The sequence below is a fragment of the Lepisma saccharinum genome, chromosome 17, assembly GCF_977018435.1.
Source record: "Lepisma saccharinum chromosome 17, izLepSacc3.1, whole genome shotgun sequence".
NCBI lineage: Eukaryota > Metazoa > Arthropoda > Insecta > Zygentoma > Lepismatidae > Lepisma > Lepisma saccharinum.
The window spans coordinates 48503960-48520710 of record NC_139245.1 but is presented as its reverse complement, the minus strand read 5'-3'; the positions used below and the strand labels follow the sequence as shown (position 1 = coordinate 48520710).

General features: G+C 39.0%; 1 protein-coding gene across 1 annotated transcript in view; it reads left to right on the top strand.

The window, feature by feature from the left end:
* Positions 1–16751, top strand: part of Brd7-9 (Bromodomain containing 7/9) — an 87829-nt gene that overhangs the window by 67588 nt on the left and 3490 nt on the right. Inside the window, exon 9 of the mRNA XM_083139433.1 lies at positions 6154–6333. Coding sequence (XP_082995559.1) covers positions 6154–6333 — 180 coding nt within the window. The remainder of the gene's footprint in view (positions 1–6153; positions 6334–16751) is intronic.

Here is a 16751-nt window from a genome sequence, read left to right as displayed (position 1 = left end):
TGATGTGAGATCATCAAGAGTTCATTTCAGTTCAGATTCAATCCAAAATTAAACTAGTGCTCACCTGATACGATACCAATGTATCGGTATCATCCAGAATCAGTGGTATCGGTATCAGAAAGTATCAGCTAGAATTTAACCTTTATAAGACAGAGCCTTGCGTGCCTGTCTATCCTCTGCAGACGGAACCTTTTCAAGTGTGCACTTTTCAAACTTGCTGCAAAGTAAAAGAACAGTGTACCTCAAGAACTAATTGTCGTAGCAAGATGCAGTTGGTTTTGTTTTCTTTCTTAAAGACGGGGGCTTTAGGGGGGTTAAAAATTATACATTGTGCCTCTGAAAAATTAGTGTTAAAGGAAGAAGAAAAAGAAAAAAAAGCATCCAGCAATGCCCTTGTGGCCCCCACAATTGACCGAAGTGAAAAAAAAATGTAGATGTAGTAGTGGTACATTCCTACAGCCATGCAAAGTTTTGTTGAAACCAGGCTGATACTTCTTGGGTAAAAAGAAATAATAACAATGTATATGTCGGCAGTATTGCCAGTTACGGAATCCATGTCCAGAATTTTGCTTCTTGAGTCTGCCCTACGGACACTGGATGTATCGAATTTTGAGGGAAGCAAGACAAAAGACCACACTTGAGGTTTGTAATGCCCATGCCCCAACCTTCCTAACAATCCGAAATTACTGGTTTCGGAATTTTTGCGTAATTTCTGAAAATGTCTAACTTTAGGCCTTTGCCCTTGCATTCCCTCCCTGGACCCTTAATTGTTGCATGTTCCTTTAAGTAGTGCTTTTTACTCATTATTACAAGTTAAATGTAAATTAAAAAGAAAATGCAAATTAATTATTACTACAATTATAGCCCTTTATCTAATATTTGAAGGGCTTGGATGTAAAACATGATAAGTGACATTTTGATCATTTCTGAGGTCATTAAGAATAAATGTTATTAGAAGCTATACTGTAGATAAATTGTTTTCGTGGTGTGTTTATTAATTTCAGAAGGCTTCATTGAGTCCAATGCAAAATGTATGACATGGCAATTTCATTCGAAACTTGAAGTATGGCACATTTTACTTTGTAACTCAAAAATTACCAAAATGTCACACCCGAGCCGTTCATTTATCCCATAGTAGCAAAAGGAAAACAAAGGACATTTTCAAATGCTGCTGGTTAATAATAGTAACAGTGGATATATTGTTTTGTAATTCGAATATGTAATACCTTTAGAGACATACTAATAAACAAAACAGACAGAACTGAAATGTCATGTATAGTTTTCAAGAAATGGCCTATTAATTCTGCCATGTGGTTTGGGCATATTTTGAAAATCGTGCCTTTGCCCCCCCCCCCCCCTCTTTTCTGAACCCTTAATTGTTGCAGATTGCTGAAAATGTTGCTTTTTACTCATTATTACATGTAACTTTTTTTTTTAAAATAATGCAGTGGTTTAGGAGTTAATAGCCATTTTTATAAATGTGTCCCATAATACGAGGGCTAGTCAAATAAGAATGAGAATGAATTTTTTACTTACGAAATACGTTGATATGGTCTTTTTTGAAGTAGTCCCCATCGAGTTGTATACACTTGGCCTAACGTGTCTGCCAGTCCTGGCAGACGTGCTGGAACTCGTCTTTTGACATTGTCTTCAGAACTGCCTCCACCTTATTCAGAACGGCCTTTGATGAGTCGAAGCTCCGATTTCAGAGGAGGAAACAGAAAAAGGTCACACAGAGCAAGATCCAGGCTTTATAGAGGGTGCGGGACACATCAATGTTTTGTTGAGCCAGATATTTGGCAACAACGTTGGAAACATGAGGGCATGCATTATCCTGGTGTAGGCACCAACCAGATGGATGCAGATGGATGGTCGAAACGCAGCCCTCCTTAAACTGTTTTAACCACCAAAATGCGTTTGATTGTGGAAGGACATCTTTGCCGTATGCCTGCTACAACATTTCGTATGCTTCTGTGGCAGATTTCTGCAGATGGACACAAAATTTCAAAGCTGCATACTGCTCCTCACGAACAGACTCCATTTTCCATATGCAACTTCTGACCATTCGTGTTTTATTTGCACAGTGTTGCCAGATGCATGCGCATACGTGCTTGCAATTTTATCTGCTGATTCCACGAGACACGTTCTTCTCTTGCAAATTTGTTTCACCGCTGCATGTTCACTGTGTGATATAAAAGAAATTCATTCTCACTCTTTTTTGACTAGCCCTCTTATTACAAAGGGTAACAAAGAACTTTTCCAATCTCTGCTTGTTATCAATAGTAATAATAGTAAAGTAAAGTAAAAGTGCTCCCCTGTGCTTTGCACCATGCCATGAAGGTGTATAGGGAGTGTGGGGTTCTGCAAGGGAGTCACCATCTTGTAATACACCTACGCCAATGTGACCGATGGGAAACAAAGGATGGGGTTGCTTCCACAGCTGTTCCACAGCATGTACGATGTAAACATTCACCTTCATATGTTGCAATATACCAATGACTTGAAACCGTGATAATTATTTGGGACACACTATATCTCCCATCCGTCTGCTAAAAGTTAATCACCGATACTGGCTGATACTTTTTTGTAGTCCGAGTGACACTTTTACGGAGCCTAAATATCCTGGAAATTATGCACAATCCATACTGGGATTTTCAAGAAAATGTATATTCACTTTAAAAGTGTGTCATAAATGCGATATGCTTCAATTTGCGTTGGCTACGGGTTCAACATGTTGTAATATCGTTCAGAAACAGCAACAGAGAGCGTTAGTGTTCAGTGATGCGATGCGATGCAATAAGTTGGGAAAGTGCAGTGATGGCACAAACACTGATGTTATTCGAGGTGCAAAAATTCTGAAGTGGTATTGGAAGTCTGTGAAGTGCAGAATGCAACGTCAATGGAGGCAGGGCAACGTAGTGTAAAGTAAGAAGCCACGTTTACTAGTGAACCTATGCCATGAAATTGAAATGGCTTGTGAAGCAATCCCTGTGACTACTCTGGAACATGTCATCAGGAATGTACAGCATTGTGTGCAAAGGTGTTTGCAGGCTGGTGGTTCGTAGTTTGAGCACTTATTGTAATTGCACACAGGAACTGTGTCTATGTTGTAACTTTTCCCTATATATTGTTCTAATACTCACAATAATATAGCAGATATTCCATTACATTTTTTTGAACGCCCAGTATTTTTTATTGTTTTTACAGCAATATTGTGAGTAGAGTTGGATATGTGATTAAGTAATTACGTCACGAGAAATTATGAATATTTTGAAGCAAAACTGGCAGATTACTATGGTATAGTTTCAATGGAAACCTTTATATTAGCATTTATGAATATACTGAACCACTTATGCCAGCCTCACACTATGATGCCAGGGGTACTGGGTTCGAATCCTTCCCTGAGCATGTGAGTGTCTATTCATTAATTTCATGATATCATCACTCATCCCCATCTTCGCAATTAGCCAAAAGTAGCACAAAAGTGATGTAATAAAAAAATCAATGGAATCAATGTGAATCACTTTTAATTGTTACAGTTTTTAAGTATCAGTATTGGTGGGAATCAGTAGGTGCTATGCTTATCGGTTCAGTTCTAAATTGACCTTTAACGGATGGATGGGATATTTACACCCTGTGTTGCCAAACCTGTTGACGACGGTTGGGATATACATATCCCAGCACCACATGGCAGCGATTAACATGACAATTCTTGAAACTACACATGATATTTCACATGTCTTTTTTGTTCATTAATATACATACCAACTGACATTTGGTTTTTGCCACTGTGGGATAAATATTATATAAATGGCTATAACTCCTAAACCACTACTTTTTTCTTATATATATCATAATTTACATATAATAATGAGACCAAAGTAACACTTCAACAATGTGGGGACCCAGGTGCAAAGGCCCAATTTTTAAAATTTTCTACAAGTAGGTCATTCGGAAATGTTGCATAATTATAATTTCCGTTTCCTTTTTTCAAAGTTGGGGCATGGCAACTGGCAATCTCAACAAGTGGTCTTTGGTCATGCTTCCATCAAAATTTGGTCCATCCAGCATGCATAGGGTGATGCTAGATCCAAACGGAAAATTCCTTCCTTAAGCTGGTAACACTGCAGCTCTTATACATTGCTATTATCCCCCCCTCTGTTTTCAATGAAACTTTGCATGGTTGTAGAAATGTACCACTGCTACATACTACATTTGCCCTTCACTTTGATCTATTGTGGTGACCACAAGGGCATGTCGAATAACGTTTTTTTAAAAAATCAATTTTCTTTTCTTTTCCTTCTTCGTGTAACACTCATTATTGGGAGGCATAATGTATAAATTTCACCTCTGCTGAAAGCCCTTTCATTGCAAACAAAAAGAAAACCATTTCATATCTCTACGGCAATTAGTTCTAGAGCTATGATTTTTTTTTTTTTGTGCTTCACAGCAAGTTTCAATAGCGCATGCTTGAAAAAGTCCTGTCCAAATAGGGTTTACCTTTGTGCTAGGCTCTGTCCGCTAAAGGTTAAACTCTATTCATTATAATTCAAATACTGAAACATTGTTCTGTTTGAACCACAAGTATTCAGTCAGTAGCATCTGCCATATGAGAGACCCAAGTTCATTTCCTGGTATGGCAATTTATTCAACACTGTCCCTGCAAGGCCTCTTGGATGGCCGAAATCTGGAATGTGTGGAGCTTTACCTCCACACTCCTTATGTACGTCCATAGCATGATGCCCATGCCTAGCCTATAGGATTAGTGCATTAACTTGACATTTTTTTGCATAAAGAGGAAAATCTTTTCAAATTAAAAGAAAACACACTTTGTTTAATTCATGTCTGTTAAAATTGTGTAGAAATAACATTTTTTCTTTCTTTTTTGATGTCTTATCAACCTTTTGACAGTTACTTAACTTCGTAAATCAGATTTTTATCACATCATCTGTCCAGTGAGTTCAATTAGTAATGAAGGTAACGTCATTGCCTTGCAAGGGGTCCCAGGTTTGATATCCAGTGGAGGCACATTTCACAGTTGTTCAGATCACACTTTAAACTGTAGGTCCAGTTCCGATTAGCTTATCTGTGCATAAAGTTGACTTCAAACAACAATTCAAGCCAGTGGTAAAGGCACATATTTTTGGTAAATAAAAAAGCAAAATTTCGGTACAAAAACAGTCAATTTCGGGTTCAAATGCGATAAAAAAAATGAAATTTCGCTGTTATAGCAGTGAAAAAGCAGCTTATAAAATGACATTTTGGTTTTAAAAATGTGAATATAATCCAAAAATTGATGTAAAAACTGCACTATTACACAAAATAAACATATCCAGCACATTAAATCCTTAGCAGAATATTAAGTTTATTCCTGTATAAAGGAGTCCATTTTTGCTCCTCAAAATTTTGCAGCAGAATTAATCAATTATCTGTGAATTGCATAACTCACAGTCAGACTTCAGAAAGTGTTGTGTCGGTTTATAAATGGTAAATTTCGTGTTTAAGAGCCTATTTCGCATTTTGCAGTTCATTTCACATCATTTCGTGACAAAACAGGGTAGGAAAATGCACTTGACACCTTTCAGAAACATGAAAAATTAACATTACAGTGTGTTATTTCACATTTTGTGTTTTCATCAAAAACGAAATATGCCTCTAGTGATTGGGTTCCAAAACCGAGGGGGGGGGGGGGGGAGACAGTATATTTACCATTGTAGATAAGATTTAGCATAGTGCTGGGGCAAAATTTGCGAAAAGTGTGGGGGGTGGGGCAAACGCCCCCCTAATTGCCGCCACTGATTCAAGCAGTTAGCAATGGACCATTCATGGAAAAGCTCATACCATGACAGGGTAAACTTCTTTTTTACTTAATTTGTACTATTTTTAATCTAGTTATTAACAATTTTAGACTGTTTAAAATTATGTGTCGGTGAGTTTCAGGAATTCAAAAGTAATTGGTATGTCCACTCCTATTCACATCAAGAGGCACACATTTTAACTGGTCAACTCTCTTAAATGTACCACTTTATGTGAACAGGGGTGTACATTGTATTTGGAAAATGCACATTTGAAGAAATTTCTTCAGACGAAAGAGTATTAAAGTTGTTTTTAAGGGAGAATTACAATAATTAGTTGTCCCATTTTTTGATACAGAACAGCAGTATCGAAGTGCCGAAGCTCAGCGTAGTGCCGAGGAAGCCATGCAGACAAGACTAGATCAAACATCTGAGTTGCTGGAGAAACTACAGAAGGTGCAGCGAGATAGGCTGAGCCAGAATCCCCCGTCTCATTTGTCACATGTGCCCCAACCATCTGAAGCTGAGGTTCAACTAGGTAAGCAATTTATACTTTTTCTCTATAATATTTAACACCACAATGATTGTGTGTGACCAAGTGCATTGAATGTAACTTACGTACCAATGTATTTCATTGAGATTGACGTAAAATCGTATTGTACCTTCAGTTACCTGAAAGCTGTAGAGACGGGCTCACCTCCTTGGGTAACATACTCTCGGTATGGGGATCGATTTCCTGGGGTGCGTAAGCTCGATCCTATTTACACACTAATTATAAATAATGGTAAACCTACATGGCCTCAGCTGCAAGAGGTGAAAACACAACCTTAAAAGAACTTTAAGGACTTTCACGCTCAAATGCATTTTATATCGTCATGGTTGGATCCGGCACATATTTGGATAGGAAAGTAAGGATTCTTACCCGTCTCAACAATAGACGTGAATCTCCTCGGAACTCCAGAGATAATAATCAATTCCTGTTTCACCAACGACTCCCAATTCAATCCCCACTTCACTCTTTTCCCACAACCATTTATTCTCTCTTTCCGCATAACAATCCCCAGTTATTCAGGTGTCATCCTTCCTACTTGCACATTTCCTGGTTATGCCGTTATGCCCCTCAGTAAATCCAACTCGGCAATACCTGACATAAGCATTCCATTAATATTTCCTGACTGGGCTGATTGCTAACTGTCTGGGAGTAATGACATATTTTATATTACTAAATTTCCTCTTCCTGATTTTCAATTGATTATCCTTCCTTTCTTTTTATACATAATTATCATCTCTTTACGAAATACAGTCCAAACTCTGCTTGGTTCAACCAAAGTTCACTTACACAGAAATGCTTTTCCTTAACCTGAAGCAAGATTAGTAGAAACCGAGGAAATAATAGACCTAAGGCTGATGTGGTTTGATTGACTCAGACTCCAGACTCCAAAAAAATATCAAACACAATACATTATTATGTATAATAACAGCCTTTATTACATTCTTAATTTACTGTACCTTGAGAAAGTCTGTAACTGTTTATTAAGGCATACTGCTTTAATATTTCTCTTGTAGTGTATGGTTGTTATAAGCATAAAAACACAGTTACACTCAACTCTCGATTCAACGACCTTTCACAGTTCCCGGGAAAAGGGTCGTTATTTCGAAAGGGTCGTTATTGGAATTTGCCCCAATTTTCTGCTTAAACGGAGCTCAAACGGACACAAAGATGCCTAGGAGATGGTAACACCATTTATCCTGGTAGTTATACAACCTGTTATGAATGAAAATAGAACATGAAAACGTTTTCACAAAAAATAATTTAAAATAATGTTACTTTCTTTCAATTGTGCACAGTCGTTGCTTTTCCAGGAAATTCTTACAATTATAGTTCATGAGAAACCCGTTTGCACCTAGACCTATGGAAAGGAAAACAATCTCTCGCTTATTGCAAGTGAAACTCGAAGAACCTTGACACCAGTCACACTGGCACCAGCAAAAGTCGGAAGATAATCGGGCAGAATGAATGTTGGATTTTATACGGGTCTACTGGAGCATTGTCTGTTACAAGATTAACTGGTAAGATTAGATCTCTATGGAGAAACAACACAACCTTTCTAGGCACCAGACAAAAAAAAAAAGGCGGGGCTGTTATTTTCGTTCTGGTTCGGCTGTGTAAAATACATCGTAAAAAAAAAACACGTTTTCTTTGCTTCAACAAACTTCATTCACCCTCCCCTTTCCCCATTCAAGGGAGCAGTCCAAACTCCTTCCTTGACCTGCATTGTAATCCAGTGTGAAAAAGGAAATGCGCAACTTGCGATCTGTCTTCACCCAAATGCGTATTCTAGGACACATCATTAAACAGCGTCCCTGTCGAAAGTCATGTAGGTTTGGAATTGAATTTCACTTTAAACTGTATATTTAGTCCCAATTAGCCCATCAGCATAAAATGAACTGAAAACAAGCTTTATGAATCTGTGCATTTTTACATATCAAAATGGTAGATCGTTATTTACTCTCACGTTAATCGATGATTTAATGTTGGATTTAGGAGTATTCTCGATGTCAAACACCCACCGCTCCAAACGTTTTCCCCTTGAATAATGTCTTTTTAATCTGTCTCAGCGACCATTCCTACACTGAACACTTTTTTTTCCCACATGAATGGTTCTGAAGAAAAGCGGATGCGAATTAAATTTACAGTTATGCTTATCAGAAGGCGCACAACATGAAGTTATTTTAACTCTTGTTTTCCTTTCTGGAGATCGAATTTTGTTATCGTCAAATGAAAACAGCTTTGCGAGATTCAAAACAACAACTTTTTTCTTGTGCTGGATGAGTAATTGCTGTTATCGGCAAGCAAGAGCTTTACAGATGCTAGACAAAACACTGGCGCCAGCTGCATCGTAAAAACAAGGAGACCAGCTGGAAGTTCGAGCAACAGGTGCGGAAGAGAAAACTCCCAGCATTTTAAAGATAATGCAACTGTCGAAGACGGGACTTTTAACAGCTGTGTAAAGAAGTAAGAAATGACCCTTGCTTTACGTTTTAGTATACAACAGACAATAATACGGGTAACATTTCCTATGCAGACAACAGCATAAAAAAAAAAAACAACTGAATTCTGCAATTATCAACATTGCCGTGCACAACAGTGGCGGAGAATGAGCTGGGAAGAGGGGGGGTCACTTTTTTTTTTCCTTTTCTTTCAAGAATATATCGAGAACTGGTTGCCCCATTTTAGACGTCAAAGGAAAGGAAGAGGGGTGGGTCCACTTCCACCCTCGCCTGTAATCAGCCCCTCCCCCCCCCCCAGGACACTTTTTTGGCAGATATTACGACACAATTAGGAAAACGTATGAAGTGGGAAACGGGAGTTACGATGCACGTAAGATCGAAGTAAACTTTTGGGGAAACCTGGATGACAACGCATTAAGCGGGTTGACGCTATTTATTTTGCGTATGTGGCTTTGATTATCTCTTAACATTTTCGCTTTTTGATGAAGTGTTGCAGGGAACAAAGAACATGTTTTGAATTAAAACGGTTACTGGAAGTTGCCGGCTACAAACGCCGAGAGTAGCTCACTCATGGGAACCTACTGAAATCTAGGTCAGAGCTGGACAGATGGGCCAGACTTCCAGGTGCCACGCATCTGTATATTGGAACATTCCTGCAATCTTCTCTCTCAAGGTGGTGTATTTATCGATGAAAGAGCTTGACCTGCCATACACATTGGCAAATACTGCAAGTCCAGCAGTCATTTCGGGCTGCTCCCCCCCTCCTCACCTGCGAGATTTCAGCAGCTCTTAGGACAAGGAAACAAGTCAAGGTCGATTTAAAATAACATCCAAGCACATTCGATCTTCTCTTCTCGCATATCCAAGAGAAAGCATGGCAAAACAAGCCTGGCCAGTGTTGCCACAATATGAGGGCACACTTTCCCTCTCCTAGGGGCAAAATTTCCCTTTTTGGACCAATTTTTCCCTTCACCTAAGCTAATCATACAATAATAATAATAAATATTAGTAGTGGTAGTAGCAGTAGCTGTAATTATTATTATTATTAGTGGTGGTGAAAGCAGTAGTAGCAGTATTTCCGTCGGTCCGTGTCCGTGGAATAGAAGAAGTTAAATTTTCACATTCGTGTCACTTTCATAGCTCCCTGACCAGATGTCCCAGGTTTGGATCCTGGTCAGGAATCCATTTCATCGTTAATCCTCATCGTTAGTATTATCTGAAGGTGCAGAAAAGCGATGTACTTAACAGAAATATAAATAGATGCAGGCTATATTCAAGGGAGCAGAAAAATGAACAGAAAAAATGAAAATGTGAATATGAAACTGGAGCATAACATAAACTGTAATAATGTAGTCAGATGTCTTAAAATTTCCCTTAAATTGTGGTATTTTTAATCGAAATTCCCTTTTTCCCTTTTGGCTAAAATTTCGGTCCAAATTTCCCTGCAAAAGGGAAATTTCCCTTCATGTGGCAACACTGAGCCTGGCACATTGGGTAGCGGCCGTTGGGTGCGGGGTAACATTGGTGCTCTTGAGGGAGGGGAGGGCAGAGGTCAAGTGCTATTGGTTATCACTCAAGCATGGCGTGGTGGTGTATCTATTTTTAGTTCAGACCCAATTGTGAGCAGTAGAGCACTCGTGAAGGGAATGAGTGGAAAAAAACAACAATGCATTTTTCGGCCGATTTCCTTCAATTTTTCAACTTTTTTTCCAAATTTTTCAACTTTTTTCTAAATTTTTCACAGTTTCCGGGAAAAGGGTCGTTACATTTCAGGAGAACACACTATCGTGATATGCTAGCAGCGCAGTTTGGAGTTACACAGTACAAACACCTTATATATATATATATATATATATATATATAAAGTGAAAGAGGAGAGGAAACACTCACCGGACAAAGAAAAAATTCAAATTTTCGTGATGGTATGTCACATCTTCAGGAGTAGAGAGACATTGTAGAACTAAGAGACAAGATGGAAGAGTAAGCATGACCTGCAGTGTTGCCAGGTCCCGAAAAAAAAAAGTGTTGACAGTACCACAAAATATATATATATAGATGGTTCTTTCGCCTGGCTTGTCGAAAACTGTGAGTGGTGGGGAGACCCAATCTCTCAAACCTCTCCTCTGGCTCCGTTTCATCGATGACATCTTCATGCTTTGGATGCATGGAGAACCTTCTCTGACCACCTTCCTAGACAAACTTAACCACTTCAGCTCCATCAATTTCACCTGGATTCACTCCACCAACCAAATCACCTTCCTGGATGTGGATGTGCACATGAAGGAAGGACATTTGGAAACCTCCATCCACATCAAACCTACCAACCATATTCAATACCTACACTTCTCGAGCTCCCATCCATTCCACACCCAAGAAAGCCATCCCATTCTCCCTGGCCCTCAGATGTCAACACCTCAACACCTCAGCCACCTCCCGACAGAACTATAACCTTCGCTTACACCAAGCCTTGACTAACCGTGGATATCCTTCCACCCTGGTCACCAAACAAATATCCCGAGCTGCTTCATACACTCCCACCAAGAAACCTGCCACCAATCCCCCTGCATTTGTCACCCAATATCACCCCAACCGCAACAAAATCAGACACACTCTACGTTCCCTCCTTCCCATCCTGCACAGTGATCCTGACACCAGAAATATCTTCCCCGACAAGCCCAGAGTTGTCTTCAAACACCCTCCCAATCTCCAAAACATCCTGGTCCACCACAATCCACCTACTCACAATCAACTCGCACATGCCCACAAATGCAACCGCCCAAGGTGCAAAACCTGCCCCATATTTGTCACTTCCCGCACCCTCCAGGTCCACACTGCCACCGGCAAATTCACCCTCTACCCCAAAGGAACCTGCTACAGCTCTAACCTAATTTATATCCTCACGTGCAACATCTGTGGGAGCTTCTACCTGGGGGAAACATCCACAGCCCTGAACCTCCGCATCAACAACCAGCGCTCCTCTACCCAAAACCTGGACTTTGCTGTTGCCATTCACACCAATCACCACAATATTCCTTTTAATGACTGCTTCCAGGTAGCGATCGTCCACTCCTTGCCCCAATCCACCAACACCTCAATACGTAGAAGATGGGAGAGGGCCTACATATCGACCATGAATACAACCACACCTCCAGGCCTGAACAAGGCCACCCAGTAACGCCCCTCATCCCCTATCCTCACCCTCACCACCACCTTTTCCCACCCCCCCACCACTCACAGTTTTCGACAAGCCAGGGGAAAGAACCATTGTGGTACTGTCAACACTTTTTTTTTTTTTCGGGACGTGGCAACACTGCAGGTCATGCTTACTCTTCCATCTTGTCACTTAGTTCTACAAGGTCTCCCTACTCCTGAAGATGTGACATACCATCATGAAAATTTGAATTTTTACTTTGTCCGGTGAGTGTTTCCTCTCTCCTCTTTCACTTTTTATTTAGCCCTTGTGGCCCGCCCTCCTTCCTTTTATCCTATATATATATATAAATGAATACAGAAATTTATGAGAACCTGAAATTAAACTTGTATGGACAAAGTACCTTTGGCCCACCCTCGCACAAATTATAATCGTTTTGACAATAGCCAGAATCACCTTTGGAAAGCAAGATAATCAATTGAATGAACTGGATTAGCAAACACTGGCCTATTACTAATAATAAGGGCAACTCCTTCAATGGTTTAACTCACCAAATACATGTACCAGTATACATGTAACAAGTTTTCCACCTGGAAGGAAGATTCGTGATTGTTACACATAATTCACATTACACTGGAGCGATGTAGAGTTGTATATGGTGAAATGTAGTCACTGCATGGATTAACAATGTTTTTTCTAAAACTGTATCCCAAACAAACCAAAAAGTATTTAACCTTACCAGTCCCAGTGGCCTTCATATTCTGTTTAGTATTACCCTAAACTTTGTCATTGTGTTACAAAATAATGAGGAATATAATAATGTTAAGTTACAAGATGTACTGAATAGTATGAACGGTAAATATGGTCCAAAAATCGGATGTGAATACTCAGGAATACAAAATACAAGACTCTTCCAGCTTAACTTGTCTGGTAATCACTGTAATGTTGATAATAAAACTGCATACTTAAATTTACCAATTTTATCAATAGCTATCCAGACTTTTCTTTTCATGATAATTAATATCCTCTTCTAATGCATGTAATTAAGCAACCAGCAATCATTGCGAAGAGAGAAAGTTTTGATTCGTGTTCGTCAAGCACAACGATGATGTGACATCCTTCTCTGCGTTACGTTCACCAATAAAACTCATATGTTAGTAATATTTACATGTTATTTAGCACGTGCACATCTTATTATTGCAAAGCAAGATCAATATGCCAAAAATTGCATACGACTTGAATGGAGAACTTGTCGAAACCGGTGCCACACTCCTTACCTTGTCGTGAACGTCACGATCAGTCTCTTGTTACCTCAATGTGATGCACCTTCTTTTCCAGGTTGTGCATACTTGCAACATTTTTGGAGGTAACATTACAACAACTGCTACTGCATGTGGTACATTCTTCCCAACACTGCTCCCAGTCCAAAACAGGTTAAATTTTGAGGTTCTCTTCGCACCAAAACATTACGTTTTAACCCCATATTGACAACCACATCGCAGGCCATTTTCCTCCCCATGCATTGCTTCTCCACCACACACGTCACTCACAAAATTGTCACAACTAACCCAACAGTCGTGAAACTACCTACTTACGTACATTATGTGTGTGTGTCATTGCTGAATACAATAATTATGTTTGAAGAAGCACACAAACTATTTTGCGGATTAGGATCCACTTAATTTTTGTAAGCATCCACCAAACCTGTTCTTTTCTTCCCCCTTTTCTTTCGGTGGCAAGCATCGTTCAGCAATCAATGCCCAGAAGAGTAGGCTGACTCTGTTACAAGTTAAGCCCCTATTCTTGAAACCTTTTTGCTTAAATTTAACATTGCAAGGTGCAAGAAAAGCATAATTTTGAAGAATATACAAACAATGTCCAAAAGTACACAGTGCTACATCCTGCAGGGATTAGATACTACAAAATTACTACTCCATGCCGAATTCTGCCACAAATAATATTTTCTTAATTAGAACGCTGGAATGAGCATATTATCTCCCACACCACTCAACTGCTCCTAACACCACAACAAATGTGCGCTCGCAGCAAGCATTAACACTACTGCGACAGGGTTAATGACGGCTTCATGATAACACACTCCTGTCGTCAGACATTTATTTTTAATTTGAATAAAGATACAGATATAACAATGGTTAAAAATTTTTTAACAAAAAAAAGGATCAGTTATTCAATGTTACAATGCTGTAACATAGCAATTTAACTATGAAACAGGCAGTCTGTTTTTATTATTATTTTAGATGAAAATTGTTAACACATTTTTTAATTCTAAATTCTAAATGTCATCAGGCAATGATCTCTTTTACAGAGATTCTTGATGTATTCCATTACATTAAATATTATATTAAATATTATAGATATTCACCCCACTTGTGAAAAGAAAACTCCATAGTGGCTCTATGTAGCCATTCTGATTATTTAATTTCTTCCAGTGTTCTTCTGCCGTGAACAAAACTTCCCAGACAGTCAAATCTATGTTTCCCATCACTCTTTTTAATCATATGCTTCTCCTTGATGATGTGAGCTGACAAACCGTTCTGGAGTTTAAATTTATAATTTCCAAATTTTGTTCGTGCTATCTTATCACCATTTTTCTTGATGACGTGGTTCACTTATTTGAAAAGTTTGGAACATAACATTACGTGTGTATGGGCTCTAATATGGTACAAATAATCAAAATATTATTGTATGTTTTCTTAATGATAAACTGGGTAAGTAATATCCGTTTCAAAATAGTTAGTTGGATGTTTTATATAAACAAATTCAGTAGCGACACTAAATTGGAGAAGAAATATTTTACGTCTTTTGTCATTTTCATATTTGTAAACGTAATTGAAAAATAATTGTTTTCCGTCATTCCCCTCAATTTCCTACCCCTTGTCTGTAGTAAATTCTTGTGCTCATATTTTGAAATTCCTAAAGTCTAGCATAATTCAATTACAGTAGTTTTCGGTTTGAAATAAATAAATAAACTTTCTTTAAGTTCCCTAGCAACACCCGTTTCCATGGTCAACAACAAGCACGGCAAACTCATATGTTATTATACCTCTAAACATTTCATTAAAACAATCACGATGTTGATATTTTCGTATTGAGTATACCAATATCTAATTGTATCTGGGCTGAAACTCCTTATGTAGATGTCAGTCTCGTGTGAGGCAGGAGTTGATTCATCTGTTTTTAATCTGTGAGAAATAATGTAGGTAGAAAATCAAGAAATGAAGGTAACAATGTGTGCTGAAAAAATGCCCATGGCAACTGGTTGCTAAGGACATGAAAAAGGGCATTTTCACCCTTAAAAAAGGGCAAAGTGAGCGATATTTTAATTTTCTCTGCCTTTTGGGACAATTTCATGGGGGGTCGTAATCAGGCATTTTTTTTTGGCTCTGGGGCTTCCTTTATGGAGAACATTTATGTCAGTCAGTGAGTGAGTGGGTGGGATTGGGACTTTATATACACTGTTTACTTATGCAATTATCGTCTGGAAATCTATGATATTTTATGTCAGTTCCTTTAGTTTTCTGGTTGCTCCTTTTCATAGCTTGCTACAGCAGAATTAGACGTGATTGCAGTCTACAAGTACAAAAATACAATAAAAATAAATCTAACACTACAAAATCAACAACTTGCTTGTTCCGATTTTTGCAACGCGTTAGTAGCTGAATGTGCCCTGCACAAAACCAATCCTCCCACATGACGTAATGCATCCACGGACGACTGCGCATACACACTGCACATAGCAACGAGCACCCTCTGAGTAAACACTATCTTTTACGTATCCCCAGAGAAAAAATCACAAGGAGAAAGGTCAGGGGAATGAGGCAGCCATGATAAAAGGTTTTCATCCTCCTCACTCCCATGTCCAATCCAACGTTGTGACAATTTTCTTTTGAGCAATGATTGCACTTCACAGTGGAAGTGGGGTGGGGCTCCATCCAATTGCATGATGAATGTGTTAGAATCTTCTTCCACTTGAGGAAATAGCCACTCATTTAACATATCCAGGAATGTCAATCCTGTAACAGTTTTCTCCATGAAGACCGTACACCTTTTCTTGCGACACAGCACAAAAAACATTCACTTTAAGCGAGTCCCGAACCAACTCAACAAACTGATGAGCATTTTCTGTTCCCCATATGCACACATTGTGTGTGTTTACTTTTCCACTTAGGTGGAATGTCGCCTCGTAAGTGGAAACGAAATTCTTGATGAAATTTTCATCGTCAGCCATGAGATTTTGCATATCGCTGGCGAACGTTTCCCGTACACGACGGTCGCTACGTGTTAGCTTTTGATGCAGACTTAGGTGGTATGGTTTCATGTTTAGCCGTTTTCGTAGAACACTCCATAATGTTGTCTTCGGAATGTTTAGTTCCTTGGATCCAGCAGGAATCAATTTCTTCGGGCTCCGTAGATATGTTTCACGAACTCGCTCCACATCATGTTCCAACACTGATGGTCGACCACTGCTTTTGCCTTTGCAAATGCAACCTTTTCCTTTGAACTGTGCATACCACCTTCTAATCGAATTGACGGTGCATCTTTCGATATCATGCACGAAAATGTCGTTGCACAACTGTAACGGACCTCGTTGCGTGATATTCAAGGACACAGAACATCTTCTCACTAGTAATAAACAAAAATACGTTAGAGTATTGAATTTTGTCTACTTACGTAAGTGAGTATGTATTCGTTGTTGGGAAACCTGATGGTAAGAAACCTGTAGGAAGACCAAGACGAAGATGGAGGGACAACGTTGAGATAGACCTAAAGGA